The 27,322-nt window shown below is 41.3% G+C and overlaps 1 protein-coding gene across 8 annotated transcripts in view; it reads right to left on the bottom strand.

The window, feature by feature from the left end:
• Nucleotides 1-909: 909 nt before the first annotated feature.
• Nucleotides 910-27,322, bottom strand: part of Neo1 (neogenin 1) — a 178,869-nt gene continuing 152,456 nt past the window's right edge. For 6 of the 8 annotated variants that reach the window (XM_028892477.2, XM_028892482.2, XM_028892479.2 and 3 more), the window contains 8 exons: nucleotides 24,864-24,932; nucleotides 20,614-20,761; nucleotides 14,713-14,951; nucleotides 14,117-14,209; nucleotides 10,203-10,361; nucleotides 6,258-6,521; nucleotides 4,180-4,316; nucleotides 910-3,415 (listed from right to left, as the gene is read on the bottom strand). In XM_028892477.2, the coding sequence (XP_028748310.1) occupies nucleotides 3,332-3,415; nucleotides 4,180-4,316; nucleotides 6,258-6,521; nucleotides 10,203-10,361; nucleotides 14,117-14,209; nucleotides 14,713-14,951; nucleotides 20,614-20,761; nucleotides 24,864-24,932 (1,193 nt within the window). In that variant the 3' untranslated portion in view covers nucleotides 910-3,331. The remainder of the gene's footprint in view (nucleotides 3,416-4,179; nucleotides 4,317-6,257; nucleotides 6,522-10,202; nucleotides 10,362-14,116; nucleotides 14,210-14,712; nucleotides 14,952-20,613; nucleotides 20,762-24,863; nucleotides 24,933-27,322) is intronic. The other 2 variants (XM_028892483.2, XM_028892484.2) reach the window with 1 other exon arrangement.

Genomic DNA, 27,322 nt, shown 5'->3' with positions numbered 1-27,322 from the left:
AAGACCGGGAGAGGCTTTGGGAGAAACCTTTCAGCAGGCCCCAGACCTTATCTTTAGAGCTGTTTGTCCACTCACCCAAGAGACAGGCATCTGCTGTTGTCAGAGGCTGAATCTAGCCCGAGGCAGTCAGAAAGCAGTGAGAAATTCTTGTCTGTATTGAGACCACATGCCTGCAGAAAGACTCACAGAGCCATCACTGGAAAATGTGCCAAGAGTGCCATCTAGGGATGCAGAGGGGATAGCTCAGGTGATGGATGTGTCTGGAAAGGATGCTTGTGGAGGAGGCATGCAATCTCACAAGCAGCTTTCTCATGCCGCACAGCAGTGCATCTGGTACCTGCTTGACTGTCTGGACCAGAGGTGAGGGCAGACAAGCATTCTTGGAACTCTGGGGGCTCAGACTTTATCCTAAGGCCAGTCCAGCGCCACTAATGGAGGCAGTGGGCACTATCTAGGTCTCCAAGTACAGGCTGGTGGCAGAGCAGATGGACACAGGGGCGGAGGGACACTTTATCTAGCCCTTGCTCTGTTGCAAGCTAACAGATGGCAGGGGGCCTGTGGCTGCTGAGGCCATCACTATTCAGGCCTGGAACACTGAGGAATCTTACACAGGGAACGCAGCCCCTCCAGCAGAGGAAAAGCAGCTCAGCCGGTGCTGTATGCCTCAGGGTGGCTTGGCTGCCATTTGTCATTCCTCAGGCTTCCTAGTCCCTCAGGGCAGCAACAGTGGGAAGTTGACAGGAACAAGACACATCTTTGGGGCTGGATCACTTGCCACCCCTCTCCAGATCGCCGTTCCAACTCCTGTCTTTATAGCAGTGAGTGAGAACCACAGGGAGGTTACTAGAGGCTAGGAACAGGAGCCCCCAAAGTAGTTTTAAGGGAAAGAACTTTTTGACCAGACCACAGTTTGATTGGATTAAAAAAGTGTATTGGATTTCCAATACTAAATAAAAACATGAAATTGTTTTTAAAAAGCCATAGAGTTTTACAGCATCAGCTACAGAAAAGGCCAAACAAGTGTGTACAGAACCAAGTCCCAGCAGTCCTCGGGCCCCTCGAACAGACAGGAAGCCAACAGTCACGTTTGTTCCATACCCTCCCGAAGGAAGCTGCTGAGCCACAGATCAACTATGACACAAGACACACATGGTTTAGTTTCCAGAATCACGGAAGATAGAAGACATGTATTAAATTGTGAAATGGTGTAATACAGAATAGCTTTGCATTTTCTGAATTTAAAAAAATCCCCCAACTTTTAAGTTACTTTTTTTAAAAAATATGTCCCTCCCCCACCCCACGGCAATTCTGTGGCAGTATCCAGGTACCAAGGCCCTGAGGTAACAGAAGTGTTGGGGTTAATGGGAAGGAACGCCCTAAACCTCTAACATGTTCTGTGGGCAAAGGCTAGACAGTTTCTGAGGACTCTAGCCTCCAGGTGGCCAGAACGCTCTGGCTGCTTTCTGTAGGACAGCCAAAGCACACTCATGTCCCGGAACCCTTCCTGGTGCCCTCCTGTGACAGCTAGAAAAGCAGCAGGGGTTAGGTCATTGCTCCCCTCCCCACCCCCAAATCATACCAAGAGTTCACCTTATTGAAAAGTAAAAAGGGTAAAATAACCCATGCTCAAAGGGCAGTTAGGCTAGGGTAGCCACTGGTGGTCTGAGTAATCTCACTGGCTACAAAACCCAAGCCTGATTTACTTTCTATACTGTCTGCCAGGGATTTGTGGGGGAAGATGCCTGAGGGTTAGTCTTATACTTTTCATTATATATTAACATTAAAAAAAAAACAAAAACAAACAGACACCCCAGCTTTTCATTTCTTTAAAAAAAAAGACAACTCTGCAAAGCAAAGGCTTTTGTGTGTGGCTGAGCCCTCGGCACACCCAGAATCCTCCCCTGCCTCATTCTAACTGGGGTTTGGCTGAGTTGCTGGGACAGGGGAGGCAACTGCTTCCACTGACCCTCTCTCCACTATCTCTGTCCTCTGATCCTTGCAGAATCATGTTCAGAAACACGTGTGGTGTGGGGCACCACACCATCCGGCCTCATCCTGGTTGACGCTTTCAGGAGCCTCTGCAGTGCAGAGATGAGAGCTGCCCGGCTGAGGACCGGCACCAGAGAAGCAGGAGTCCTGTCTGGAAGGGAAAACCAGGGTCCTTCCTTAGCTTCTGCCCTTCCAAAGAGAACCAACGACAGCAGCGCAAGGGTCTCCACCCTGTGCTTTCGACTTCTCAGAGCAGCCAGGCGCTGGCTCTACTTGGCATCACTCAAGCAATGCAAAACATCACTGGGGGCCTCAGTGTGGACACTCCAAACAGGACATGACCAAGACACCATGGCAGCTAAATCATCAAAACCCTCTACTATACAAGAATTGACCCAAACAAACTCCAGTTGCTATGCAGTGACACTGAGATGGACATGCCAGGAAAGGACGCTAAAGATGCTGCTTCCATTCTCTGCAGGCTTCTGGAACAAAGTACAATGACAAACATTCACAGGACCTCAGCAGCCCCTCCATTTCCTAGTCCCAGTACCCAACCCCACCCCAATACTGAATCTGCACAGAAAGCAACGAACAAGTCTTTTCAATGTTACATTTCATTCAAATAGATCTGTAATCTCACAGTGATGAGAGGAGAAAGTCAGGCTTTTAATAATTACAATAAAAAAATAATAAAAAAGCTTACAAACAGCAATGCAATGTCCCCACCCCCCTCAAAGTGATGGATTAACAGCTGGCAGAGGATGCAATGTCTCAGAATTAAAAAAATAAAAACAACCCCCCAAACAAGCCAAGCCCTGTCAATGGTGTCAAACAACCACACTGTCAATGACTTTCCGTAAGTAACTGGAACCAGCGGTCAAATGTCAACTGCTTGTGGAGAACATCACGGACTCCTTGGCTTCTGATAGTGTTTTCTTGAAGGTAAAATAAAATAGGACACAACATTGTACATAAATGCCATTGTCTACACTCCATAAACGTGATGCAGTTGCAGCACGAAGACACAGCCACTGACCAAAAGTGAAAGGCAGGTTGCACTTCTTGCCTCTTCCCTGGACACAAAATTTTGGCCCATGGTGCCCAGTCCTGCAGACTATCAGCAGGCAAAGGGAAGCTGCCTCAACAAAAGCATCATCCAGGCTGACCAGGAGAAGGCAGGTGGCTGTGCCTGGAGCCAGCCCCATGTGGAGGCACTGGCTGCTCTGCTGGCTCCTGTTCTCAAGTGCTGTCCTCTCGTACTCTGTACAATTCCTTGTTTTCAAGGTTAAGTTCCAAGACTTCTAGACTCAGGTTTGGAGTCATGTCCAGGTGAAGGTCATCAAGCTGTTGTGATGGCATTTAGGTCCTTCATTAGTCCTTCCAGGTGGGCCATCTCTTTGGTCAGCTCATCTGGTTCATAGCTCTACAGAAGGGAGAACACCATTACTGGGAATGATCTGAAGAGCTGTCCAGAAAGGACAGCCCAGAGTACTAAGTGGCCCTGCCAAAACTTCCCTGGGAAGCTGGCCTACTGAAACCAGGCTGGCTCAGAAGTCAGAAGCAGCAGGATATACTCAAGGCCATTAAGCAAGACAGCATTTCTTGACAATTCACAATGCCTTTCTCCCCACATACACACACTCGTCAACTCACAATGACCTCACAAGGCAGAGAGAGGCATTATTGCTTTTCTCTTCTAGATTTCTGCCAGACCAATACAGTTTGGGTGCCCTGCATCTCTGGGCTTAAGTATTCTCTTTAGAGAATCCCATATCTAGAAATGCAGATGTGTTTATTGGGATTTGAAAACAATCTTAGGTACTTCCTCTCCCAGCATTCTTCTCAGTAAAGGCACAGAGTGGAGGTCAAGGGTGAAAGAACATGTGTGGTTCACAACAAGAAGGGACCAAACAGAAGGAACAGAACTGGAAGATGTGTATGACCAACTGTAATGGGATGATAAGGTACTTTAAGACCTATCCGGATAGGTATGAAATCAAACCAAACTCATAGCACATTCCCACAGGTGTAGAGATGCTCTAAGGACACCTGCTCAATGAGTGATTAAATTTGCTTTAGACCTATGGGTGGCAAAGACCCGAGTCCACAAAAAAGTACAGTCAGCCAATAGCATGCAAGCATTCTCCTTGGGACATCCTGGCAAAGCTGAGGGCCCCATGAACTTACACTCTCAGAGTCTTCCAGCATCCTGGTGGTCTCCTGTACTTCAGGGGCACTGGGAACAACCACTGGCATAGGAGGCCGGCTCCTTCCTAAAGTCCCGATGGAGGCTGTTTTTACTGAGTGAATGTGATGGTTCAGAGCTGAGGGGTAAAGGGCATGATCAGGTTGTGGCTAAGGTTGCACCCCCTAGACCTCAGAAGTCCACCAGAAGTCTGAATGCTGTTTCAATGTGAAGGAAGCATACCGGCACAGACAGGAGTCCTGCTCTGAAAAGTTACTGGAGCACGATCGAAGGAAGAAGGCAACAGAGCATCCAGGAGGCCAGAGAAAACATCCTACTGCCTTTAGAAAACTAACATCCTCACCCAGTGGTTTTCAAAGTCTGGTGACCCCCAGACTCTTCACAGAATGCCTGGGAGTCAAAGCCATTCATTATGCCACTCAGGGTAACATTTGCCTTTTTACTGTTTTGTATTTTTTTTTTAAGGGTATACAGCAACACGGGCTAAACTGTTATAGCCTTAGAAATGAAGGCAGCAGCAATAAACTGTGAACTCATCCAGGGGCTTACTCTTATATTTAAAAAGTCAGCTTATTATCCTTAATGATGCAGTAAAAATTATTTGTTTTTATTAAATCTTAATTCTCAACTACATGCCTTTTAAACGCTGTGTGTAACCAAAAGCACATGTTTCTGTTGTACACCACATATGGCACCATCTTCAAGAAGGGCACCATGACAGGTTGACTGTGAGTTGAAGTTCTATCATGTAACAACAAAACTTATAATTTAAAGATGACTGACAAATGGGTCATTCAGGTATTTCCTAGAAATGGAAAGAAGTGAGCTATGAACTTAAGGAAAATGATGGATACTGCCAATGTTAAAAGTTTTTAGTGAAAATTACCATTTTGAAAACTTGTTTCTATCATCTGATTGGGAAAGCATTTTATAGACAACAAATGTGTGAATATTTGGAGGATTTTCTGAAGTACCTTCCAAATGTCCAATGTGTTGTTTTAGCATTATACATCTAAAGTGCAAGCTAGATCAACGCAAACCAGGAATGGAGTGTGGAGTCCACGGGTAGATACAGATTGCACACTATAAACCAACCTTCAAGGAACTATAGCTTGTTGAGTTTCTCACTGTATCAGAAAATACCCAGACTGGGTTTGGTGGTATGTGTCTGAAATCCTGACACTGAGACAGGAGGATTAAGAATTCTAGACCAGTCTGAGCAATACAGAAGTCCTTCTTTTCAAAAAAGAATGTCCATAAGTATCTGAAAGATTACAAAAGTACATTGCTGATTGCCAACTATGTATCTGTGAGGGCAGATTTTTAACAACGCATTCCAGCAGACTGGATGCAGGAGCAGACATGAGAATCCAGCTGCCTTCCGTCAAATCAGACACTAACAATCTTAGAGAAACTGTAAGAAAATGACATTGGTCCCCCCCAAATGTGCTATTTATCCTTTAAATGACTTAAATACTGAAAAATGTCTTCTTTTTAAATTCCCAATGCTAAATACTGACATGCTCCATATGCAGAAAGGGGTCTTTTGTGTTCTCTGTAGCTTTTAAGATGAAGAGGCTTTGAGACTAAAGAATTTGAGAACCACAGACTTATTCAGAAACAAACCGTAATAAGCAATGGCCAGTCTACTGCTGAGCTATGAGGAGTGGCAAATGAGCGCTCCCTATCTTGAGACTCCTGGTTTTGAGCCCTGACCTCCCTGGCCCTTCTTTAGCCTGTAGCATCTTTTAGAATAAGATGACTTCAGGGGCCCAGACAGACCAGCTCTGTTGCCCAAACCTATGTCCCTGGATTTTAATACCAAGGATTCTACATGGAAAACAGTTCACAAGTTCAGCTCTTGCTCACCAAAACAGTATGCTGTGGCTTGTACACATTCCCCCCAAAAGGGGGCAATGACACACAGCTTCTCTTAAGTTGCTAGGAAAACCTTGGAGGGTATTTGCTTTGTTCTTCTTAAAAAACGCCATGTGGAGAGAGACTTCTATCCCGAACCTGAGCCAAAGGGTCCTTCCACAGTGCTGCTCTCCTCACTCACCTTGCTGGGACAGTAATGGTGTGCTTGGCAGTGCAGGGTCATAGATAGGAGGTCCCGGGGGTGGGATTGCTGGCACAGCAAAGCTCTTCAGTGGGTGAGAAGGGCGAACGTGGGCTGTGGGAAGGCTTTGGCCTGAGTCTTCCTCTTGGGAGCTGGCCAAGTAAGAGGAGCTGGTAGCACCTTCAGGATCCTGATGATCAGTGCAGCATGTCTGAGATGAGGAGGCCGGCATGGTGTCCGTGCTGGGGGTGTTTCGAACAGACTCTACAGCAGGAAAGCATAAGTGTTAGTATTTCTTCACTATTAAATATGCATTTTCGGCACTTCCTGGGATTCCCTGAACCTGTTCAACAAGCACTTGAAGAAACTAGTGCTAGTCCAAAGACAGACACACGGATCAGGACTACTGACAAGGCTAGGGATGATTAATCTAAAAATTCTAAAACAATCGTGTTTCAATCAGCTGTTTTGTTTTGTTTTGTTTTTTTACTTACATACTTAGGTAGTTCTAAGTTTGTAGATTTAAAGTACTTACTATGGAGTTCATGTGATGGCTCCTAAGACTATTATATACAAATTTTCAAATTTCATTCACTGATTGATAGTCTTAGAAACTAGCCTTTCATGGACAACCATGTCTAGTAATAAAGGCTGGATCATACCTAGCAGGAAGTGACTATACCAGAAAGGGTTTGGTGGTATCTGCAGGTGAGGCCAATGCTCAGGCACTCCATGGCCATCACCAATGTGAATGGCTTTGGCATACAATAAAGCTTCACAGTAGCCTAGAGGTCTGCATCCTGCTGGAGATTTTGTCAAATGAATGGTATGTTTAGCCAAAGGAATAAGGGAGGGTGAGCCTGGAGAAGGGGATACTCAGGAAGAACAAGGCAGTAATCTCAGAAGGTACAAAGAGGAAGAAGGGTCCTGAAGGCAGCAGAGTGGGGCAGGAGAAGCACCAGCTCTGGAGTCAGTCAGTCCTATACTCTACTTTGGGAATACGAGATGAGTGAATTTGACAACATCACTGAATTGCTGAGTCTTAGTTTCTTCATCTATAAAACATGGAGACAAACACATAAATCACTAAGTATTAAATGAGATGTATAAAAAGAGCTGAAACATGGTACCTGAACAACAGAGGATCTTTTTGTAGACCACTGAGTGCTTATTCTACACTAAGTACTTTATATTTATTCCTCAGAGTAACTTGAGAGGTACTGGGAGGGTAAATAAGCAGGCTACCCTCAGATAGGTCCAAGAGAGCAGAGTTTGAATCCCTGTTTTGACTCCCAGGCTCAGGTTCTGAAGCTCTAGATAGTTCTTGCCTTTCTGCACCTAATACCACTTGTACCGCCCTGCAAAGCAGAAGCAGAAATGCCAGGGACTGGAAGGTTTTCATATAATGTGAAAGGGCAGACCACCATCTCACCCAGAAGAGAGGCAGGAAATCAGCTGGGCAACAGGCTGCAGCAGATAGTCTGAAGGCCTTTTCTACATTTTATGAGTTCTCAGCCATAAGAACAACACGTAAGCCATCTGCAGCAATCTAACAAATAAATAAATCTAAATAAAACTCCCTTGCCTTTGTGAAAAAGCAATCAATCTGTTTCCTTGGGCTCTCAGGAGACAGGACAGACCACCTCTTTATCCTAAAAGATTCTGGGTCCCAGAGATGAGGATGAATGCACATGTGCTGCCTCCCGCCCTACCCTATGTGGGCTGTAACAATCTCGCCAGGGTTAGACACTTCTCATCCTCTGAAGGCTGTGCTAAGGATGCCACTTCTCAGCCTGCTCAAGCCATCCTCACTGTGGCTGGGGAGCTGCTGGTCACCATCTGTGACCTAGGCCCAGGTAGAAGCTGGTTAGGAAGGAAAATAAGAGGCTGTGAGAGAGAATGGGTCTAAGTCCTGACCATATCACCAGGTAATAGACAAGATTATAGATAGGTCAGCTCTGTGTACAAAGGCCTCTCAATTATCTTTAACAAAGAGATGGCAGGAAGGTGAGAAGGGAAAGCTCAGTTACTTGTATGAGTCAAAGCCCTAGCTACTGCCACAGACTGGGGTTGCCATGTACACTCCCGAGGGCACCGGAACACTGCTTTCTCTAGGGAGGATGCTCCTTGACACTGAATAGTGTTATTTGGACCTACTAAGACACTAAGCTCTAACTAAAATACTGGGCTCAGTAAAATCTCTGCTTTGGCGAGGAGTCTAATTCTTTACCTTTCAGAGTTGTTTAAAACACACACAGTTCACAACAGTCGAACAGAAAGTGCTCTCTTCATGGCAAGTAGTGGCAAATGTCCCTAGAGCAGGGACTATTTGGCCGGGCTCCAGTTCTGCTCAAACCCAAAGTTTCAAACCCAAGGCTATGAAAATAGCAGTTTAAGCTCTACTGACATAAAGTCTTGGGGAACTCTAAAGCAGGAGAACTTGATCACATCTGGATATTGTCTAATGAATCTATCACTTTATCCTCCCAGGTCTCTGTCTGTCTCAGCATATATAGAAGAGAACTTTACCAACAAGAGTAGAGTACTTGGACAAGAGCTCGGTGGGAACTTTCAGTCTTCTCTATAACTCCCAGCCACTTCTGGTCCAGGACAAAGGAGAAGAAGGATAACCAGGCCAGGAGAGCTAGCCATACACTCATGCAGTTCCTTATGTGAGGATTGTGTGGGTCAGATTCCTTAGCCTTCAAAATGGTAAGTGCGGCCGGGCACAATACTATCTTCCTCAGAGCAGGGTTGGTTTGAAAAGTTGACTCTGGCACTTAATGTTCAATGACATTGTGTCTGCAAGACAGACTTTGGTTCTCATGCAGCTAGCTAGAGTAATTATATAGTTCTAATATAGATCTGAAATCTAGATTTGGAAGGAGATAGTAGGCAGGCCAAGTTTAGGAATGGGTTCAAGCATCATCCAAACCTAGTGTACAGCACTGAGAGCTACCCAGTCCTGTAGGTAGCCCTGAAAGCTCTGACCTTCATTTGCTATTCTGTGCCTATTAATAATGACTGATCAAAACTTGAGGACTGGGAGATGCTAGCAGTGGTGACTCAGACTTCTAAATACTGAGTTTTGAGGCTCTTTAAAAAATGGAGCTCACTAGAATTTTCCTCATTTCTCAGAACTGCCAACATTTGACTTTTACCAGTAATAACTACTAATAGGCAAATTTCAAATTATGAAAAATCATAAGATGTTACTAGGATTTGCAGCTTAAAACTAGAAATTAATTTGTAGTCAATGAGCAGCAACAGTTTATATTCTTTTTGCTGTCTCCTCCTCATTTTCATTCTTTCTTCCTTAAAACTGTCTCATGAAGCTGTGTCTTCAGAATTCCAAAGGAGGACATGTTTGTCTAGCAAAGCATTGAGGACACAGAAGACTGCCATTCCACTTTCTTATATTTTAGAGATATGTTCACCCCACCCCCCAACCCCCAATTTTCAGTCTACTGGGCAACCTAAGGTGGCTCTGCTGCCTTCTGGATGTTGTCCTTACTTTGGTTCCTAGGGCAGTAACCTGTACCTAAAGACTGTCCTACAGACATCCCTAACATTAGAGTGACTGAGACTAAGGCAACCACTAGTTTCTAAAAGTCACTCTGAACACACTTCCCTTTCAAATTGTGGAATTAATTAAAAAAAAAATGAAGTTGCAAAAAGGGACAAAGTTAAGGTGGAAGGCTTGTTGAAAGAAGAGAAGCTTATGCAATTCAAGTTACCTCTGCTTTTTACTAAGATGACACCTTGCACTGAGCACATAGGGAGAAAAATACAGTTGATTTTACAGAAACAAATCTGAAACCATCATAGAAATGTTATGATAAACAAGTAACACTGGAAATTTCTATATAGGGCAAGTCCTTCCCCATTTCCACTTGCCAACTCCTGGAAGGCTTGCAACATCTGGGCTTGATCCTCATCTCTCACCTGTGGAATTGGCCCTGTCTGAAAGGGACATGGATGTGCCAATGGGCCATGGGCTGCTTGGGTGGTAGAGATGACTGCGGGCTGGAGAAGCGAGGCTGCTGGAGTGGAAATGATGGTGAGGGTTATCGAGGGAATGGATGGGATGGGCACTAATCACAGCTGTGAATGAACACAAGACAGAGAGATGCTTAACATGCTTGCACAGACACATACAAAAGTCACCCTTTCCCACCTCCCACTTAACCAAATCTTTACTTTGGCTTTTTGGTGGCAGGTGGCTGGACAATCAGCCATTAATTTTATATTTGACTTATTAACAAATGAACACACTTCTAGGCATATTCTATATCTGTACATAATAAGACAGTTGGGATATATTAACGGTGGTAATTTTTCGGGGAACAGGGGTCAGGATTCAGGGAGTATTTTTTCTTTGCCTTATCTGCATTTCTGAATTCTTTTATTATAAACATGAATCACACGACTATTATAATATCTATTTGAGTATGTCTTAAAATATAAGCCCACAAGCAAATAATGTTTCTATTATTTTTTTCTGTCCTGCTAAACTAACATTAGTACCTAACTCCTTTGAGCATATTCTCAATTCACTCTTAATTAATGGGTATTAATAAATAAATAGATCTTTAATCAACTTTAATATTTTAAAAGGAATGTAAATAAAAAATTTAACCATCATATCTCTATCTAGTAATAAAAGTATGAATTATAATTGTACAGCACCATTTATTACTACATTCAGCCTGGGGGCTCAGCTACATCCATTAGCATTTTAAGTTATAAATGGATATCCCTAGTTTTCTTTTTCTTTCTCTAAGGATTCAAGTTAGGTAAAGAATAGAAAGTTCTGTATAGGTTCCACATGTAACTTCCTATGAAGCCTCTTTAATGAAGCTTCCTGATTAACCTGAGATATAAACAGGAAAAAAAAACAATACACTTAGCATCAGGAAATACAACTTTCTTAGGTATTCCTTAGAGCAGCTGGAGAACGTTTATGATCAAGATAACTAGCTGTACACTGCCCAAACAGGCAAACATGTAGGTAGGGTAGACAAGAAACAGGGATTCCCCCGTCCACTTTCCTAAGCAAGGTTTTCCTAATAGACTGAACGAGCTCTTTGGAAACCATTGAAACATCTTCTGTTATGTGGGATCTCTACAGATCTTTGTGGGGCTATCACCTTGGAAAGAGAAACCCCAGACCATGAACTAGATGCATTTCTTCTCCAGTGGCTCTAGCAGGTCCATGGGAATAAATTACAATCAGAAAAGTTGGCTGAGAAGGGTGATCATTAGTCTTAGATCAAGATCTCCCCTGGGGCAAGAGAAGTAGTTTTCAAAGTGAGATGCATCAAAATCAACATTTTCCAAAATTCAGGCTAGGGTGAAGGAGTAAAATCAAGCTTGACTTAGGAAATGCAATTTGAAAGCATTCTAGGGACAGATGGTGAAAGAAAACCAGAATGGATTTTGTTTTCTCTTAAAAGCTATTTTGAGTGTTTCCAAATACATAAATGAAAAAGTGAATGTGTTGATGTAGAATGAAGTTAGTTGAATCAGAACTTGATGGGTCTGTGGAGGGTGTGGATCTGATCTCATTCTGATGCCAGCAAGCCATCTAGCTTTGCTCAGCCTTTTCAGACCTAGGTATGAGGATGCCAGGGGCACAGCTGCCAGGTAGGTTTCAAAAAGGCTCTCCTAAATAAAGCCCCACCTGTACCCAGCACCTGACTGTAGATCCTTGAGTGAAAGAGTCTAACAACTACCTAATTGTTCGGACACAAATTAAATTACATAGTACTGTGTAGTCATACATATTCCTTCCTCACCGAACCAAACCAACCAATCACCCAAAACAAGCAAACAGAGAGAAAACGATTGCAACTGGAATTGTATCTTTTTTCTTTAACATATTTAATATATCTAGTAAGAGTTCCATTTCCTAAGCTTTAGAAATAAGCCAGTTCAGGCAGAAACTGAGATCTTAGAACACTCAAATTACTATCTTCTTATAAGTAAAAAATAAAAACAAGGAAATAAACTAATGTGTTCTTTTTTTGTGTTTTTTAAACTGGGGGTACCCACATAGGGAACCTATTAAAATAGAGAAACTATGTTTTTTTCCCTGTATGCTTCCAAGTTTAAGCCATTCTTTCTGTTATGGACAATGAACTTAAGTTACTTGGTGTAAAAAGTGCTTATTGATGAAACAGAGCCTTATTCTTTCGGAACTGATCTACCTTTACAATCTAGTGTCTTTTCTGACTGTACACTGTGAGGTATGTGTGAGTGAGGGAAGACAGATAGGCATGCTTGGAGGTTCCATCAGAAGTGTGGATGAGAGCTTTTCCAAGTAGAGAATTCCATGGCACCAGTGCCTGTGTAGACACTCAGAGCTATTTAATCTCATCATTTGTTGGCAGAAATGTGGCTAAGCACTCTCTTAACTGTAAGACCCACATTGCCAACTAATCTGAAAGGCCTTTCCATCTTGAACCAGAGGCAAGGGAAAGGATACGTAGACTGAAAATGACGACTTATCTCATTATCTTTCCCTGATTTGGAGACAGGGTCTGGCTCACAGCCCAGGCTGCCCTTGAATTCAATTCTGGCTCAGCCCCGCAAGTACGGGGTTACAGGTATTTACCACCATGCTTGGCACTTTCTGATTTTTCAAAAAGATTTTTTATTATTTTAAGTTATATGTGTTTCTGTATGTTGGTTTGTGCATATGAGTGCAATGTTCATGGAGGCTAGAGGTGAAAGATCCCTCTAAAGTTGGAATTATAGGTGGTTGTGAGCTACCTGATATGAGTGCTGGAACCTGAACTTGGGTCCTCTGCTCTAACTACTAAGCTGTCTCTTCAGCACATTCCTCTCTTTTGATTCTCAATAGTAACATTTAACTTATTTTTAATTTCAATTGTTATGAAAGGAGTTCTAACAACATATACGCTTAACAAATGAAGCATGGGTCAACAGAGTGAAAATATTTTAAAAACTCCATGCTGCAATTTTGAAACAACTTTATAAAGTCCACTAAATAAAAAAGTTAACCCCCCACAGATGATTATCAATACTGATTATGTGCAGGAGGCCTAAAGCACATGCATGACTTTTGGCAAAGCCCAGTCGCAGTCTCAAGAGATGCATTCCTGTCTCTCCTGTGGACATGCCTGTACTTTTAGGGAGAGCAGACGCTTTCCTACTCCTGGGAGAGTACAGAAATTATTATTTTTTAAAATGATCTTATGTGTGTGCAGGTATACATGTGCTACAGAGTGTTATGTGCTACCATGCAGCTGTAGAGGTCAGAGGACAATTCTTGAGAGTTGGTTTTTCTCTTGCTACCAGATCATGGGAAGCAGAGAACCAATTCAGGTTTTTAGGCCTGCATGTAACATCTCTCTCCTCTGAGCCATCTTGCTAGCTGGGAAGTTGGCTTTTGAATCTATTTACCTATAACTTAAAAATGTTACTCTCAAGAATATTTAATTTTTATTTTTACGTGTATGGATATTTTGCCCGCATGTATGTCTGTGCACCATGTATATGGCTGGTGTCTGTGAAGGCCAGAAGAGGGTGTCAGGTTTCCCTGGAACTGGAGTTGCAGACAGTTTGAGCCACCATGTTGGTGTTGAGAATCAAACCTGGGTCTTTTGGAAGAGTAGCCAGTATTCTTAAGCACTGAGCCATCTTCTCTAGCTCAAGAATAACATTTATTATGAAATATGACAATATTTTAGTATTTCTTCCTGTAAGGTGCCACAACATTGGCAGTTGATCTTTGTCTTGGAATCAAGAGCAGTTAAAGAGATTGCTCAAAGCTATTTCCTACCATGACCTGGAAGACTGGTAGTACTAGGGGAAAAAGAGAAGCTTCTACTTACGCTGAGGTGGCTGAGAGTCAAAAGGCATCATCATTTTTGGTCTCATTCCCCTCCTTCCAGCCAGTGTAGACATGCTATCCTCTGACTCATGCCCTAGATATAAAGTATGGAGGTTAGTAGAAGTGTATGCCCTAGGCCTCTAGGCAGCCTCAAGAGGAACACATTTACAGCGGAGGGTTTCAGATTCACAAACAATGTACTAAGCCAAGGAATTTACATTTACAGCATCATGCAAATTGCTGCTGAGATTCAAAAAGGATGGCATGATGGTATACACTGTACTTCAGTAAGGTGCGTAGAAGCAAGCATCCTTACCACAAAGGTTCTGAACTCCACAGTGACAGCTAAAGTCCAATGGAAAGGACACAGTCCAAAGCACATGCATGAATTAGGTGGATCAAATTCGCGACTGAAGCTTGATGAGACTTAAAAAGATCTAGAGGGCTGCTTTTAAAGATACATGACCTCTCCCTTTCTATAACAGCTAGCTATTGTGCATCAAATGCTGAAAAAAAATCCCAAGATACACGTTTCTTTCAAGTAACCTCTTACTGGAATTGCCAAATTCAGGCAACCTTAAGAAGTGGAAATGGTACCTCTGTATGAATTCCGCCTTTGATGGATATTGCTATCCATGGAATTGTCGACTGGTGTGATATCTTGAGAGTTTCGAGGGATTGGAGTATCAGTCATAACAGGGTTTGGATCTGGAGACTTGTCAATAGGCTTCAACTCCAGTCTCTCATGATGGATCCATAGATCTGGGGGTTTCACATCTTTGCAGTTGCCCTTATACTTATGGGAGCCATTCACTGATTTGCAGGCAGCTCGTTTCCTAGGCATAGAATTAAGAGTAGTCCTTAAAAAGTACAAAACACTGTGTGATTAAAACTGATTTTCTGCTGGTGTGGTGGTACTGGCCTATAAACCCAACTATTGGGAGGCAGAACAGGAATATAAAATAGTCAAGATCTGCCTGGGCTAGTTCAGGGCCAGCCTATGCAACTTAGCAAGATTTACTCTCAAAATAAAAAGTAAAAAAAAAAAAAAAAAAAAGGAACTGGAAACACAGCTGAAAAGCAAAGTGTATGTTAGCATTGGGAGTCCTAAATGCAATCCCCAATCAAAACAAAAAATACCCCAACCCAAAATGAAACAGCAACAAACCTTCCTGAGAGATGCTGTAAACAAAGGCAGAAATGAAAACAAACAGCAACAACAACAAAGATCGGAGACAAGAAGTTTACTTCTGGAAATGGTAAATGTGGTTCTGCTTTGTTCATATATTATTTGGATACTATGCCAGAGTATATTTGAATATTGTCTTTTTTTAGATTAAGAGACTGAGATAGCATTTAAAAATGAAACCTCTAAAGCATAAGGTTCCTCTAGAAGTTTCCACTAGACAGAGGAGAGACAACAAGGAGTAAAAATACAAGAAAAGGTAAAAATCAATGCCTAATAGAGAAGGAAGGAGTCATTTTCTAGGGAACCCACAATGACTATCGAGTATGTGGAGTCAAGAATGTGCTAACAGTCTCCATTATGCTGTAGTTTCTTCCTTCCCTCATTCACTCACTTTCCTGTCAGATCCTGTGCTACACTGCTGTGCCCTCAGCACTTTTGGTCAAGTGAGAAAATAAGAATCAAACTATTTTTAAATGCTCTGAGTTTACCGAAATGCCAAGTGTTAGTCTTACTAGTTGGAGCTCAGGTAGACTGGGAAAATGTGCAGAAGAAGTGACTTTTATGCTGAGACATAATGGGGACAGCATGTGTATTCCAGGTGGTGAAACCAGCTTATGTCAAAGCCCGGAAGTGGAGTGGCAATATAGGAAAGGAGAAATAATTTAATGGTTTTAAGCAAAAGAGTAAGAAGGTCAATCTTGAGTTAAACCTTTATCCCTACCATGTCGTGAAGAGGGTTTGTGAGGCAGAAGATGGATGGAGAGTCCATCAATGTTGGCCTGTGACAGCAGGGATAGAAGAGGCAGATCTGAAAGGCGTATTTTAGGAGTCAAGAATAACAGGACTTAGGAGTGAACACAAACTGGGATCAAATAAAGAAGAAAAAGAAGTAAATGGTGAGGCCAAGGCTTCTGATTCAGGCCACTTACAATGGGAATAGTGGATTAGAAGAAGTTTCACTGCAAATACTAGGAATTGGTTTGGACATGTGTATATTAGTTACTTTTTTCATTGCTATAATAAACTATCTGGCATGAAGCGAGGATTTACAGTTCGAAGGGGTATATTCCACCATGGCTAGAAGGCACAGCAGCAGGGGGTTGCTGGTCCCACTGCACCTGTAGTCAGGAAGCAAGAAAGTGCACAAGAAATGGGGCTGGGCTGCAAATCCTCAAGGTTAATTCCTAGGGAACACTTCCTCCAACAAGGATCCATACCCCAAAGGTTCCATAACCTTCATAATAGAGCCACTATCTATGGACCAAGTGTTCAAACACAGGAGCCTAGAGAAGTAGGCATATTCATATCCCAGCTACATGCTGAGTTTAAAGAAGAAATGTGAAAGAAGCGACAAGGTGTGTCCACCTGATACTCAGAAGAAAGAGGCCTGGCTGTAAACAGCAATAGTTTCTGGGAGTCTTATAGTAAATGAAACCACAGAGGTACATGAGATCATGTGGAAGCGCTTGGAGAAGAGAGGGCTCTGAGGGAATGTGTGGGACAGAAAAGACATTAGAAAGGACTAAAGCTTGAACATGTAGTGAAGAAAAAAAAAAAAAGACTCCAAGCTAATATAAACAAGTACAGTGGACCCTCGTATCTGTGTTTCATATTCTCAGATTCAACCAACTTCAGAATGAAAATATATGGCTTTTAAATTTCACTGAATATGTTAACTTTTCCTTGTCATTATTCTTGAAGCAATACAGTATAAAAACCATTTGTGCAGCAATTATGTGGTAGTCACACATGACTAAGATGGAGATACTGTCTCAGAAATAAATTCTTCATTTTTTTTGGTGAATCACAGAGTATACTTTTACAAACTGAAATAGCTGCTCTGCCACTAGGTGATGTGATCTTATAGGATCACTGTATCATAAATTAAGCATTCCAAATCTGAAAACCTGAAAATTCACTGGGCACAGTGGCACATACCTGTGATGTCAGTAGTTTGGAGGGTTTGAAATAAATGTTATGGTTTTGAGGCCAGCTTGCTGTAAAACCTTGCCTCAAAATACTTTGGTTAGATGGTGATACAAAGAGGTAGCTCACTCATCTCCTACAGTTTGGATGTGGTTTGTCCCCTCAAAATTATGTGCTGGAAACCTCATTAGTGGTAATAAGAGGTAATGGAATCTTTAAGAGATGAAACCTAGTGGGAAAGAATTAAGTCAACGGGATATCACCTTGGAGGAGATTAAGTAGTTCTCACAGGACTCGATTAGTTCCTAAAGAACAGGCTGTTGTGATGGAGTCTAGCACTCATTTCTGGCATCTTCTTTTGCATATAACTGTTTTCGTTTTCTTTGGTATCCTATGGCAAAGGACCCTCACCAGCATGTCAGAACCATGCTATTTGGACCCTTTAGTCACCAGAAACTTGAAACAAATAAACCTCTTTACAAAGTGCCTACCCTTGGGTATTTTGATGTAGAAATACAAAATACAACAATACATCATCTGACAGCTTCTATCTTCTTGAAGTAGAATCTTGGGTCATCTGTGAAGAGTCAGGGGACTAAAGAGAATGTGTTAAGAAACAACGGGGGCCTAAACTCTACCTTCTCTATTGATGTTGACACTGTAAATTGCTATAAAAGCCACTACCTGACCAGGAGGTACTTAAAGTATTAAAGAGGGAGAAATGGAACAAGAAAGGCTCATTTATATTTTCAATGGCTAATAGAACACTCAGAAGCAGTTTAAGGGGGGTAGAGGGGCAGCTCTATGAAGAGTTGATGCAATGATATTAAACAAAGGTACCCAAATCTGTTGGACTTGCAGATTCAAATACAAAATACAGAACCTATTTTCCTAGTTTCAATCTGAAGACACTCCTATTTTTATCTACTTTGAATTTTAACTCCTTCTAAAGTACCATGGAACTCTTTGTCTTTGTGTGTGTGTGTGTGTGTGTGTGTGTGTGTGTGTGTGTGTCTGTCTGTCTGTCTGTCTGTCTGTCTCTGTATGTATCAACTTTGCTCTTTATATACAATTAAAGATCCCCAAAATACTAACATTAGCTATAGGAGCAAGTTCATAATGATAGATAAATGAAGTAACAAATACAGAAACCTGCAGAAATGTTCTAAAAAAGCTGTCTTTCAGACTTTTAAGAAAAACAGTTTTCCATAATCAAATGTGGATGAGAGGCATATATAAAAGGAGCCCTCCTTCTCTTGGAAAAGGTATGCAATGTAAACTATAGAAAGCTATTTGACAAGAGAGATTTAAAATATCACATAACCTATTTGACATAAAGTCATTCAAATAGCAGTTACTGGGTAGCTTATTACCTGTCCTATGTATGGGAAACAAATACATTAGCTGGACATGGTGGCACATGCCTTTAATCCCAGCACAAGAGGCAGGAACAGGTAGATCTCTGTGAGTTCAAAGCCAGCCTGGTCTATACAGCAGGTTATAGGCCAGTAAAGACTATATAGTGAGACCTTGTCTCAAAAAAAAAAAAAAAAAGGCTATAATATTTATATTAGGCTCATAGTTAGTTTCTCACACCTTGGCTGACACACAGGCTGTGAAATAGCCTGTGGTAGGTCTGTTCAGAAACTCTAGGTGTTTTACTTGCTGTGTACATACACAGATGTGCTTTCTGGCTTTTGTGGTAAAAAAATAGATTTTTTTTTTCTTCATCCCATTAAACACTCTATTTTTATCAACTCAATGTTTTACTTCTCATTTTTTTTCATGCATGTGTCCAAGTGTGTATGGAGACCACAGACTGACATCTGGTGTCTTCCTCTATTACTCTTATACCATATTTTTTGAAACAGGGTCTATCACTAAACTCAGCACTCACAGACTGGCAAGGCTGGCTGGTCAACAAGCTTGAGGAATCCATTTGTCATCACACTACTGGAGTTAGTGATGCATACTAATGAGTTTGGTTTTTATAAAGTAGATTCTGGATATTGAACTCAGGTTCTCATATTTGCATTATAAGCACTTTACTCACTGAACCACGTTCTCAGCCTTTATGTTTTAGGTTTTTTTGTTTTTGTTTTTTCGAGACAGGGTTTCTCTGTGTAGCTTTGCACCTTTCCTGTAACTCTCTCTGTAGACCAGGCTGGTCTTGAACTCACAGAGATCCGCCTGCCTCTGCTCCCGAGTGCTGGGATTAAAGGCATGTGCCACCACCACCCGGCTATTTTTTAGTTTTTTAAACATTTCTGCTGTTATTTTTGTTAAAAATTAAGACACATAGCTAGAAAGAAGGCTCAGAAGTTAAGAGAATAAACTGCTCTTGAAGAGGACTTGAATTTGCTTCCCAGTACAACTGTGGGTTGGCTCACAACCACCTATATAACTCCAGTTCCAGAGAGATCTGATGTCTGGCCCCTGCACTCATGTGCATATACCTACATATAGATAGACATACACAAAACTAAAATAACAACAAAACAGTAGGACACAAACATAGATAGCAGCCTAGACTGTTCACAGATTCAGATCTTTGATGCCACTGTCTTGTATGTTCATATCTTGTCTTACTGGAAGGTCTTTGGGGAAAATAGTACGTATGTTACATACATATTATGATTGACAGTGCCTTCTTCTAGAATCCCTTCTGAGGACCTGCCCCATTTCCTGATCAGGTCTCTCTACTCAGAAATGGCTATAGTGGGCTGTTTGGTTTATTTCCTTCCTTCAATAGATTTTTTTTTTTTTTAAATTTATAAACAGCACACCATGAACATTTCTGCTTGTAGATGCAAACTTTTTGGCCTGGGACAGGGAAAGATACTTTCAAACTTTTTATTTTTAATTATGCGTACACTTCTGTAGAGACCAGAAGAGGGTGTCAGATTCCTTTAAGCTGGAGTTACAGATGGCTATAGTTGGTGCTGGGAACAGAACTTGAGTCTGCTATGAAAGCTGTACATGTTCTTAACTGTTGAGCAGGCTTCCCAGTTTTCAAACTTTGTAAGGAGCTTGTTGAGGCTCGCAAAAGCCTGTTAAACTTAACAAAACTTCTTGGTAGTTCTTTTTCCTCCTCCTCTCATGGGTTCTTTTTCTCTTGCCTCTTCAACTTTGTGTTCAGTAGATGGCAGGAATATTTCAGCTCCATTAAAATCTTGTGGGACCTATCATAATATACATGATCCCTGAGACATTCCCATGAGGAGGGGCATGGCTGCATTTAAAGTGGCTTTTCATGTACTTTATGTTTTTTAACTCTTTGTATCACTCTAAAAACATAAGCAACATATAAGAAGAAAAAAACAAACAAAAAGCCAAAAAAAGATATTCTACAAGTTTATAGGTTACACTTAAGGGACCCTTACTTCTTCTGGTGAGAGGTGGTGCGCCGGGTACAGAAGACAGCGATGATCACAACCACCACAATGGTGATGACACCAACAGAGACAATGATGACCAGCAGCATATTGCTGTCTAGGGGAGAGGTGGGGCTCCCATGAGGACTGTTGCTGCCTGCACAGGAAAAATGGTTAATTTGTTAGGCAATTTAAAAATATACATTCAATCAGGCTATCAAACCATTTCAAGGTATTTCATGGAACTTCCTTCATACCTGTTAACACAGTACCACATAATGTGCCACTCAAGGAAACTATTTCTAGATTCTAAGTTCCTAGGGATATGAGAGTCTGCTTCCCACACAGGGATCAGCACAGAGGTTTGCTCAAAGAACAGCATTCAATGAAACCTTCAAGGGTACCAACATTGTAGAGCTTTCAAAGCTCAAAGGTTCAGATACATTCTGACAAGTATGTCAGAGGTCTTGCCTCTCTGGTGTCTTGCACATCTTACAAAAGTCCCATGTTGAGCTGCGGAGATAGCTCAGTAGGTAAGATGTTTGTCTTGCAAGTGTAAGTTCCCGGGTTCCATCCCCAGAACCTCTGGGGAAAAAAACAAAAAAACAAAAAACCAAAAAACAAACAAACAAAAAACCCCAAAACGCTGGGCATGGTGACACGAGCTTATATCAGTGCCGGGGAAGCAAGGCAAGTGGAGCTCTGGGAGGCAGAGCACTGGAGTTCAGGGTCAGTCAGCCTAGTCCACTTTGTGAGTTGCAGCCCAGTGAGAGACTCTGTCTTAAAATGTAGACATAACTTGGGCCTTTGCGTACATGCATGTAACATGTACACACAACACACACAACACACACACACACACACACACACACACACACACGATTTCTAAATCCTTTGAGCATTTTTTCAAAATCATATAAAATACATATTCATATAAAGTAAAAAATTTTCCTTAACATATAGATATCTGAAATCACAAAATCACTATCTGAAAGATAATCTTTGTCATAAGCATACAGACAATACCATTTTCTTATTCAACTTCTGCAAGAAGCAGGTCTAGACATATGCATTATTTACTGAGTAATTACTATGTGCCATTTATGACTGTAGGTATTCAAGATGCAACAGTGGCTAGCAAATATGTGAACGCTGGGGGTGGGAGGTTGGCACAAACAGTAAACAGAAAGAAACCTCTGGCTAAGAATGCTATTAAAAGTGGGGAGGGCTACACTGCAAAATGACTGTGTGGCTGACTTAGACTAAGCTGCTGAAAAGCTTTTCTGAATTTAATGCAGCTCTGTCTCAAGTATAAGGTCTCTTTCCCAATGGTGGAGAAGCAAGGCCTGGAGCCTGCACCTGCACATCCCTGTAAACAGTGACCGAGTAGACACACCATGCAGAAAACAGCTTCTAGAACACACGATATGGACTCTAAGTTCAACTTGTTTTCATCTGTATAACTGTATTAAATGAATTTTTTAAAAAGAAGCTTTTCTTAGAAATGGCTTTTGAGCTTCTAATTAGCTAAGAAGGATCTCATCATACAAAGGCCTGAGGGAAGGCACACCACAGCAGTGGTTTTCAACCTTCCTAATGCTGTGACTCTTTAACACAGTTCCTCATGTTGTGGTGACCCCAAACCATAAAATTGTGTCATTGCTACTTGATAACTGCAATTTTGCTACTGTTATGAATTGTAATGTAAAATATCTGGTATTTAGGATATCTGATATGTGACCCCTGTGGGGTCATGATCCACAGGTTGAGTGCTGTTGCTCTAGTGAGAGGGAACAGGAAGTGGAAGGACCCTGAGGCATATTCATAGATTTGTGTTCCTCCTAACTTTGGTGGGCTAACCTCTGCAGTGTCTACAAGTCAATGCAGAAATAAATGTGTTACTATTCAAAGTGCTAAAAATAAGTAATTGTGAATGCTCAGCTAGAGATGAAACACCTTTATCAACTCTTAGTCCCCAACCCCAAAGGCTCAGAAACCGTATGGAAGAGGTGTCCCTTGCCTGGCACTAGGATTTTTGTTAGACTGTGTGGTGGCACATGTCTGTAATACAACACTTTGAAGACTGCAGTAAACTGAGTCCAGTTTGGGTCACACACAGAATTCCAGGCTCACACCAGGGTTATAGAATGAGTCTGTCTCAAAAACTAACCAACCAATCAACCAGAAACAAAGTACTTAAGAAGTGGGATGTTGTAGAAGGAAGTGTTAACAAGAAGGCTGGGGGACTGCTCAGTGGGTTTGTCATGGGAGACAGACTCAGTGCTTTGACCTGAAACCCCTGGCACCCACATAAAAACTAGGCACAATGGAATACAATGACAGCCTCAGTACTTGTGGGGCGGGGACAGGCAGACCCCAGGGCCTACCAGCCAGCCAGTCTAGGAGTGCTAGATTCCTAAACCAAACTTTTCATTGTATGGGAATCCCTTCAGACCATACTGTATTATCTGACCTTCCAACTTTGATTCTATGATTTTATAGACATCTAAGTACAGTGCTAAATCTGAGGTTGATTTAGAATGGCTTAAGAGCTTATTCTTTTACATTTGGTTCAATCATTTTTATCCTTCATTTCTGAGAAAAAGCTAAGCAGACAACTTAAACTGTACATACTGACCTTCAATGAGATAACATTTTTTTCTATTTGGGAAAGACTACAGTACTAGAGTTAATAGAATTAGCCATACTGTTAACCTAACATTGCTATCAACAGAAATACTGAGCTAGATTCTTTTTTTTCTTTCTTTTTTTGTTTTGTTTTTCTCAAGACAGGGTTTCTCTGTGTAGTTTTGGTGCCTGTCCTGGAACTCACTCTGCAGCCCAGGCTGGCCTTGAACTCACAGAGATCCGCCTGGCTCTGCTTCCCGGGTGCTGGGATTAAAGGCATGTGCCATCGCCACCCGGCTTATCAAGTGTTATTTTACTTTCTTCCTCCTATAGTGTGCCATAGAGTCTGAACCTTCAAAATACAATGTAACAAATGAATATATAAATGAAATAAAAGACAAAGAAAATTACTTTCTCACAGCCTTGAAACTATACTGTTTATAGTCCAACATGCAACAAATGCACAAGGGAGAAATCTCTAAACCAGGATAGCATTAAAACTTCTTGAACCATTCAAGTTTGTCTGAGTCTTCTAAAAGTCAGCTGATTTCCCTGAAGTATGGACATTAGACAGATAGCTATCTGGAGCGTAAGAAGTTATTCATTATATAAGAAGTTATTCATTATAGTCTCATGTGTCTATGAGGTAAAAGTGAGGAGACAGTGAAAATCAATTCTAGTGACTATGTTTTTGACATTTTGCCCCCTGGACTCTTGTAGCTGGTATAGAATTCCCTGAATTTTAGGCTGCATGGGCCAGTGAAAAAAGCACAATCAGAAGAGAGAGGTCTGAATTCTGGTTTTATGCCAGAATTAGTGGGTAGCCTCAGACACCCCACTGATCCAGACTCTATATACTGGGAATAATGCAATCTGTTCTCTCTAATTCCCAAGGTAGAGGAGCAGAGGTAAGTTGAAGTGTGAAAGTAACTCAGAAATGACGAGTAACATTCTGTGGATAAGGAAGTGTCTTTTTAGGAAACAAAATTATATTTTATGTGTATGGGTGTTTTGTCTGTACACCACATTCACACAGGACCGAGTCTAGAAGAGGATGGCAGATCCCTTGGGACTAGAGTTACAGACAGTTGTGAGCTACCACATGAATGCTGGGAATTGAACCCAGATCCTCTGCAAGAGCAGCCAGTGCTCTTAACTATGTCTCCAGCACCAAGAAGGAAGTGCTAATCAATTGAGGTTAGTAGCTTATAGAATGGTAGAAAAGTAGGATCCCCCCCCCCCCCAATTCCCAAACCAAAAAACAGTACAGTAAGGGAGATGTTGAGATTCTGAAGCAGTTCTCTGGCTCGTGACAGGTAATGGCTAATCCTACCAGAGGGCTAATTTTGTAAAGTCTAGCTTTTTTCTAGAGGTAATAGGAGACAGATCGTTTGTTTAGGAATCTATCTTGTCTCCAGCCAGCTGTGTGGAAAAACAAGATTCTATGATGAATAGACTTCCAGTAATTCAGCAACATTTGCCACAAAATGGCCAATGCTAACTCTGCTAAATAAAATAAACTACATTAACATGCAATAACCCAACATTGAAGCTATAAAACATATTTGAAAATTTAAGCAAGACTGCAAAATGTGCACAGCAAGCTGAAAAAGCCTTCAAGAGGGCTTTACCACTCATTGGAGGTTTGTAGTCAGATCCTAGGTCTGGCAGTCGGCTTCCTTTTCCTGTCGATCCTAAGGCTGAAGCAGAAGAAATCATGTCAATAACAACCTAACATGTCGGTGTGATAGTCCACTTTACAGCTAGTGAATATTTTCTAAAAACAAAACATTTCAGTCTACTCTATAACAAAATGAAACACAAATAATGGGCAAAAACAGTTTGTGTGCCAAGGTAAACAGAAACAGCTTTCTGTGCAAGGAAGTATCTAGAAGACTGATGCCTGTTTCTAGGCCATGAGCAGATTACCACTCTGCTGTTCAGAAGTGGGGGACCCCCAGCCCCCATTTCTCTAGCCCAGGAAGTGATGCTCAGAGAGGACATGTGGTATAAGTAGCTTCTTTTACAACAAAAGGAGCCAAGGGAATAAGTGAGGCTGATGCTTGTACCAAACAACTGTATTCACCCAAGGACTTGGTGATGTGGATCTAACCTGGCTAGTGTCAGTACTGTTCTGGCTATATTTTTCAGATTATGAAGTTGCCCTTTCAAGTATAAAGTTAACCTAAGCAACAGCAGGAAGGTAAGCAGAGGTTCATATTCTCACTTCCTTTTCTGTTACCTAAGCATTAAAAACAGAAAAAACAAGCCTTCCTTCTAGCTGCTTACATAGGTCACTGTCCTCTGATCTCACAGTCACAGGTTCAAGTAAGTGAGGCTGCTGACTCGGGCCTAGGGTCTCCCCAGCAGCAGACCTCAGGAGACAGAAACACCAGGTTTTTGTTTGATAATCCTTATTCTTGGTTTTCAGTCTCTTTCTTCACATTTATGGCAAAACTGCCTAGGGGAAGCCCTTCCTAGCCCTTGAATTGAGGTATTCCTCAATTCAAAGTTAGTAGCCAGAAGTTTTGAGCAGCAAGCTCTTGAAAAGGGGCCCTCAAGAATGACAAACAAAAGCTGCTCCTTCCAGTTAATAGCACACAATGTCTAAGAGATGGCCCTTGAACACCAGCTCCACTACACAGCAGTACTTAGATACTGGGCAAGTTATTTAATTAGTCTTTTGTGCCTCTGTTTCCTTAAGTTAAAGCAGGGATACTAAAGTATCCCTACTTTAATTAGCTACTGTGAGGCTAAAATGGAATTTTAAGACCATGAAACACTGTGAATACTGCTTGGAGTATAATAAATGATCCATAAATGTTAACTATTACAAACATAATAAATTCAGGGAAGAATATACTCTTCCCTTTATGGAGGCAGAGTACATGGAGGTCCAGTAAACATTTTTGAGAGGTATATTCACAAATAAAGCTTGACTAGAAGTGCATAAACTAAATTTATTTCTGTAAAACTTTACCATTAATGTCAATTCCTCTTTCCTCTTATAAATTACCACAGTTTAAAAGAAACAAAAGAAACCCAAATCTAAGGTTGTGTAAGTAGTTCATTTAATAGGATAAATCTAGAGGCTAAATATGTTTGATATGTTCTCAGAAGCCAAAACCTTATATAAGAAAGAAGTTCTTGGCTCTTCTGGTATAGTCTCAGGATTTCTAGGACATATTCTAATTTAATTTAGTCCCTGACCCCTTTTTCATTGTTCATACTTATTACTTTATCCTCTTACTTCTGAGGCTATCATTTCTCCCAAGCGACACACACTACACATCAAGATTCCAGTTGTTGTTCATGTTATGACCTCAGGCAAAATCTAATTGGTAGAGATACTTAGCATTTTAAGGTTCTTCAGAATTAAATGTTCAGGATCATTATGTAGGCTACATTTAAATTAAACCTTCTAGAGCACTGCATCATGTTAAAAGAAAAAATTGCCAATGAACATGCTTTGCCAAGATTATTAGTTGGCTTATATTCCTATATTTCCCAATATTTTCTTTAACATTTAAAGAATAAACAAGATACTCAAAGGGTAAATCTAGTAACCAAAATACCAACAGGAAAAAATTTTGAATACCAGAGGCATGAACACCAAAGTGTTGCATAATAGTTACCAAGTGAAGGGAAAGAGAAGAGCACATTTATATTCTCTGCATACACAATGTAATGATCTGTGAAATCTCATGCTTCTATACTCACAAAAAACTATGCCTACAGTTTTCTCCCAGGTTACTGAATACAAACACATGTCCAAAGTCATGAACTCAATACTTTAAGCTCTGACTCTTCCAAAAATCCTGTATTTCTGATTTCTACTCTTAAACTATGAAAGCAATTATCAAATTTACTTTTAGCATTCTTTTGCAGTATGGAAATTCTCAGAGATAAAAACCACAAAGTACAGCTACCATGCCACCAGAGCAAGTACAATGAAAAAAGTGCTGACCGATGATTTCAAGACTGGTGACATCAAGGCTCATGCTTCGTAAGTGTTCATGCCTTATACTTTTTAATCCTTTTATAAAATAGTCATATTTAATATTTGAGAGAAGAAATAAAGAGCTATAAA

Source organism: Peromyscus leucopus, chromosome 7, assembly GCF_004664715.2.
Source record: "Peromyscus leucopus breed LL Stock chromosome 7, UCI_PerLeu_2.1, whole genome shotgun sequence".
Lineage (NCBI taxonomy): Eukaryota > Metazoa > Chordata > Mammalia > Rodentia > Cricetidae > Peromyscus > Peromyscus leucopus.
Note: the sequence above shows the minus strand (reverse complement) of the source record. Positions and strands in the feature narration are given on the sequence as shown.